This window comes from Hipposideros armiger, unplaced genomic scaffold, assembly GCF_001890085.2.
Source record: "Hipposideros armiger isolate ML-2016 unplaced genomic scaffold, ASM189008v1 scaffold_7, whole genome shotgun sequence".
In the NCBI taxonomy this organism is placed as follows: domain Eukaryota; kingdom Metazoa; phylum Chordata; class Mammalia; order Chiroptera; family Hipposideridae; genus Hipposideros; species Hipposideros armiger.
Window position 1 is genome coordinate 25351 of NW_017731357.1, and position 6339 is coordinate 31689.

A 6339-nucleotide genomic window follows, 5' to 3' on the forward strand; every position below is an offset into this window, starting at 1 on the left:
AATTGATTGACAGCAGTAAAACAGTTTCACTTCTTTTCAAATTTCTCAATAAAAGCCATGCGCTGACCCGATTCTGGGCTCACTCAGTCTTCTCTGGCTGAGTCCTTTGGTCTCGCTCTTAATCTTACTTTTGTCTCTTGCTCTTATTCAATCTGCGTCGCCCCTTAAGAGAAACCTGTATGCCCTTGCCACGCTGGACGTGACACCTAAATAGTTCATTTTCTGAGTGATGTAAAGATTGTATTTTCAATTTGTTTCCTCATGTTCATTGCTAGCATATAAAAATACAACTGATTTTTGGGTGTTGTATCCTGTAACCTTGCTAAAGTCACTTATTACTTCCAGAAGTTTTTTATAGGTTTCTTGAGATTTTCTTGTAGACTATCATATCATATGCAAATAGGGATAGTTTTATTTTTCCTTTCAATTTGTATGCCTTTAATTTTGTTTTCTTGCCTCATCGTACTGGCTAGAATTTCCACTATTATGTTGAATAAGCGTAGTTATAATCGACACACTTGCCTTGTTCCAGATCTTAAAGGGAAAACATTAACTCTCACTATTAAGTATGATGTTAGTTGTAGGATTTTTGTAGATTTTTAAAAAATAAAATTGACAAAGTTTCCCTCTATTCCAAGTTTCCTTGAGTTTTTATCATGAATGGGTGTTGTATTTTGTCAAAACCTTTTCTCTTCATCAATTGATATGATCATGTGATTTTTCTTCTTTAGCCTGTTAATATGGTGAATTACACTGTTTGATTTTCAAATATTAAACCAGTCTTGCATTCTTGGAATAAACCCCCTTGGTCATGGTGTATAATTATTTTTATATATTGCTGAATTATATTTACTAATATTTTGTTAAGAATTTTTGCATCTATGTTCATGAGGGATCTTGGTCTCTAGTTTTCTTTTTTGGTACTATCTTTGTCTAGTTTTGGTATCAGGCTTCATGGAATGAATTAGGAAAAATACCCTCTTCTATTTCCTGAAAGAGATAGTGTAGGGTTAGTGTTAATTCTTCTTGAAAGATTTGTGGAAATCTCCCAGTGAAACCATTTGGGCATAGAGACTTCTATTTCAGGAGTTGTTTTTTTAAATTGTGAGTTCAGTTTCCTTAATATTGGGTTGTCGGAAAAGTCATGACACATTTTTGCATCGAAAAACAAAAAAATATGTCATGACTTTTCTGACAACCCAATAGTTATGAGGCTATTCATATTGGAAGAGTTGTGGTAGTTCGTACATTTTGAGAAATTGGTCCATTTCACCTAAGTTGTCAAATTTATGTATGCAGAATTGTTCACTGTATGTCCTTATTATCCTTTTGAGATCTGTAGGATCTATAATGATATGCCCTGTTTCATTTCTGATATTAGTATCTCTTCTCTGATTTTTTTCTTCATCAGTCTTACTAGAGGTTTGTTTATTCTATTGTTCTTTTTGTAAAACTAACTTTTTAAAAAGGGATTTTAAAGATGATTTAGTGGAATTTTACAATATACAAAATTAAAACATTTTAGGGACGGCCGAGTGGCGCGATGGTTAAGAACTGGCTTGGGATGCCAGAGGGCCCCAGATCGGATCCCACATATGAGGGCCAGTGACACTGCCCTCCACAGCTAAGATGCTGAACAACAGCTCAACCTGCAGCTGGGCTGCCGTGAGTCGCTGGCAACGGCGTAGGCTGCAGCCCCTGTAGCAGTGGGTTGCCATGAGCTACCGTATGTAGCCAGCAGCCAGCATGAGCGGCCAGCAGCTGCGATGAGTGGCTGTCCATAAGCCGGCGACTGATCTGCCTTGCCCGGGAAGAGCGCAATGATGGTGCCAACTTGGGCCAGTGAAGCAACGTCGTCCACAACTAGACTGAAGAACAAAACGACAGCAACTTGTCTGTTCCCTTTCCCCCAATTCCCCAGCTCTGTTCCCATCCCCTAATTCCCCAATAAAAATTTTAAAAAAAAAAGATTGAAGGACAACAACTTGACTTGTAGCTGATGGGTCCTGGAAAAACACAATGATCCCCTTCCCCAGTTCCCCAATAAAATAAAATAAAAAACTTTTAGAAGAACACATTAAAAATCTTTATGACACTGAGGTAGGCAAAGATTTCCTAAGACATAGTGAGTGCTGACCATAACGGAAAGAATGATAAATAACATGGCATATTTCTGTCCAATGCTTTATTTCACATCTTGCTTTTTTGTTTTAGATGTATAGAGACTACATTTTGTTTTTTTAACACAATTCCATAGTCTTTATTGTTTATAACAGAGTTCAGGTCGTTCAATTTAGTTGAATTATAATATATTCAGTTTCATGCCTCCTATTATTTTATGTTTACTGTTTATTTTACTTGGTTGATATTTCCCAACTTTTTCTTTTCCAATTTTTGCTGGTTTAGTCACATGTCTCTTAATTCCCCTCTGGTTTTTATTATTTTAGAATTCCAATATTTGAAGTTTTTATTATTTTTATGAATTACTGCTAGTAGCTACCTTCACCTTCCCTACAAATATGATTGTCTTTATTTTCTTTATTATTAGATCCAAACAATGTCCAATATCATTTGGATCAAGTAATAGAGATGCATAATTTGCCTTCTCATTTCACTCAGTAGATTTTCCCAGGATATAACCATTTTCCACTTAGTAATAGTAATAATCTTATTTAGTTCAAATGCCCAATTACATTATTCTTCTCTATTCAGATATAACTGTATATCAATTGCAAGGATCGTTTCTCAAAATTGCTTTCCTTTGATTTTGAGGTTTCTCTAACTATTCAGTTTATAATTGGTTAGACTATTCCCTTGAGTATTTTCCTGAGATAGGAATATTGGCATATTATGCTATAAATGCTTTTACATCTCAAAATTGTCTTTTGCTCTGACAGAAGAATGGTATCGGTCAAGGGTGGATTTTAAATTCTTGGATCTCAGTCATTTTCTCTCTAATGCATAGTTGTGTTCTAATATGGCTCCTATTGTTGCAAATAAGCAGGCTAGTGCCATTGTGATCCCTTCCCATTGTAAATAACATCTTTTTTCTGCCTAGAAGTGTTTTAGGTTTTCTTTTTATCCTTTAAGTTCAATGGCAAATCAGATTTGGGGTTGATTGGGTTCCTCGGGGAGTCAAGGATTGAGGTATTTCTGTGAGGGAGGATCAGTGAGTTAGGGTCCAATAAGATTAGATAATCCAGGACCCATAGCTGTCCTTCATACTGGGGCAGTGAGTGACAGTCATGGGGAATCCTTGAAGGAAAATAATTGGAGACATCTGTGCATAAGTGATTGGGACCTCTAGAAAATTTTTTTTAATTTATTTTTTTTATTGGGGAATTGGGGAAGGGGAATAGCCAAGTTGTTAAGTTGTTGTCCTTCAATCTTAGTTGCGGAGGGCGCAGCTAGCTCAGCTCCAAGTCCAGTCGCCATCCGGCTGCCCGTCGGCAGCTCAGAGCAGCTCAGCTCGGTCACAGCTCACTGGCCCATGTGGGAGGTCGCAGCTCACTGGCCCATTTTGGAATCGAACCGGCAACCCTGTTGCTCAGAGCTCATGCTCTTAACCAACTGAGCCACTTGGCTAGCCCCTAGAAATTCTTGAAGTTTAATAAGAGTTGGAGATGTAAGTATCTGAAGTCATTGATTAGTCCATGAGAGTTATTGATTGGGACACTGAGGTGGTGAATGATCAATTGCAAGCCTGGGATTGCCAGTCTTTGGGAATTAATTTTGGGGGTCTGTAGGAGTCATTGATTGGGACCTGTGAACATCGGTAATTGCAGAACTGTGTAAGTTGGAATGTGATGGATCAGAAGGTCCATTATTGCAGGTTTTATGGGAGTCACTGATTTTATATATGGGCTGTGAGTTATGAGGTCCTATACGTGGTCCGGTTTGGCCCCCAAGGTATGTTAAGCAGATCCATGGTTGATTTTCTATTGAGGGTGTATTGCCTATGTTATTGATTATTTGAGGAGCCTATGGAAACCTGTTGATGGCACCACTGTTTTGTCAGACAGTGTCAGTTAATGATTTAGGAGTCTGTGCATACATGCTGGTTTTCAGGGCCCAGATGGGAATTTGGGGGAGAGTGTCAGGCAATGAGTTTATGTTTCCATCTTTGGCAGAAGAGGGTGGGCTCTATAAGTTGCCCAGAATGTATACTGAATTATACAGAAGGTGGTTTATGCACATGTAACATACTCACCCCTCAGCCGGTGCACTTTGAAGGCAGCAAGAAAGAGGAATAATGTTTATTATGTCTCTTCCATATGTAGAATTCCATATGGCACAGTAGTTAAGAAAAGGCACTTTGTGGCCAGTCATACCTGGGTTTGAATATCTGTCCTTCTCCCTAATCTGAGTGATCTTGGGGCAAATATGCTAGTATTTCTGAGCAGCTCTATCTGATGGTAAATGGGAATAATAACAATAATACTAATAACAAGCTCACAGGATGAATGTGAAAATTAAATGAGGTACTTAGTAAAATATGCCTTGTATCTTGTAATAATAGCAATATTTAATATTAATTGAATGTGTTCTAGGTGCCAAGTAGGAGTGAGTGCTTTAGAAGCATCACTTCATTTAACTTTAACAACCCTATGAGATGGGTATTTTCATCCTCAGTTTTAAGATAAAGAACTCAGGTTAAAGTGACTTCCCCAGATTCTAGCTAGAACTCAGAAGAGCTGGAATTCAAATTCTCATTCGTTTGACACCAAATCTCATGAGTTTTTCCACATTCTGCACTAATACTTGCTGTTGGTTTTGCTGAACTTAACTCTTCCACAGTATCCATCACAGTGAGCCACACCGTGGTTCCCAGAAAGCATTTCTGGGATGAGTGTGGAGTGACTGACCATGTGGACATTGTCTTTCCAGGGTTTCTTGGAGCCTCGGCAGAGTCCCTGGACCAGGCCCCATAGTGAAAGCTGCAGGACCTTCCCTCCGGCCCCAGAGGCTCTGGCTGAGTCCACTGGTGCCCTCTGGCTTCAAGCTCCCAGGAAGAGCAGAGTTGTCGGCAAGAGAGTCCAAGGGCTAAGGCCCAGTGGCAACATGCCAGCCAACCAGAGCTCTCCTCAGTGGTCCCCAACCCTGGCTGCAGAGGAACAGGGCGGGTTGTGTGAGGTGAGGAGGAAAAGGACTCTGGGGGCAGAAATTCATTCAGTGGAGAGATAGTCCCTACTTGTCACCATGGCCTCAGAGCAGAGGCAGGTGGGTGACAGGGGCAGCAGGCTCCAGACTCACTGCCCCTGAGACAGGTCACTATTCTTCATGCTATGTGAGCACCACATGGCTGATGTCCCACATCCAGAGACTGTGTGTTTCAGTGGAAAATGTGATGCAGCTGATGGAGGAGAGGTGGGATGGGAGGATCAGCCCCACACCTGAGGGGGGGGCGGGGGGGCGGGGGTCAGCTGCCTGCAGGCTGACTGCAGTTAGTCTGGATGGGGTCACCACCGGCCCTAGCCAGGGAGATACTACTAAGCCCTGACCCCCAGCACAGGCCCTTCACTACCACTGGCTCTTTTTTCTAAGATTTTTATTTACAAATATAGCTAACATACAATATTATATTTGTTTCAGGTGTACACCATGGTTATTCAACATTTATGTACCTTAAGAAGCGATCACCATAAGTCCAGCAACCATCTGACACTGTACTATGCTATCACAATATTATTGACTATATTCCCCATGCCATATATTACATCCCCATGACTTATTTGTTTTATACCTAGAAATTTGGACCTTATTCCCCTTCACCTTCCCCCCTCCTTTTTTAATTTTTCAATTACAGTTAACATTCAATATTATTTTATATTAGTTCCAGGTATACAATATAGTGGTTAGACATTTATATAATTTATGCAGTGATCCCCCTGACTAGTCTAGTACCCACCTGGCACTATACATAGTTATTATTACCATATTATTGACTATATTCCTTATGCTTTACTTTACATCCCCATGACTATTTTGTAACTTCCAATTTGTCTTTCTTAATCCCTTCACCTTTTTCACCCTGCCACCAACCCCCTTTTCATCTATCACCCCAATAAATCTAGTACCCATTTGACACCATATATAGTTATTACAATATTACTAACTATATTCCTTATGCTATATCCTACATCCCCATGACTACTTTCTAATAATGAATTTGTACTTTTTTAAAAAAAAATTTTATTGGGGAATTGAGGGAAGGGGAACAGACAAGTTGCTGTCGTTTGGTTCTTCAGTCTAGTTGTGGAGGATGTTGCTTCACTGGCCCAAGTTGGCACCATCACTGCGCTCTTCCCGGGCGAGGCAGATCAGTCGCCAGCTTCTGGA

General features: G+C 40.0%; 1 protein-coding gene across 1 annotated transcript in view; it reads left to right on the top strand.

Annotated features, from left to right (window-relative positions):
• ZNF41 (zinc finger protein 41) overlaps positions 1-6339 on the top strand; it is a 56199-nt gene that overhangs the window by 24465 nt on the left and 25395 nt on the right. The window contains exon 2 of the mRNA XM_019648676.1: positions 4888-5133. Within this exon, the coding sequence (XP_019504221.1) occupies positions 5062-5133 (72 nt within the window). The 5' untranslated portion in view covers positions 4888-5061. The remainder of the gene's footprint in view (positions 1-4887; positions 5134-6339) is intronic.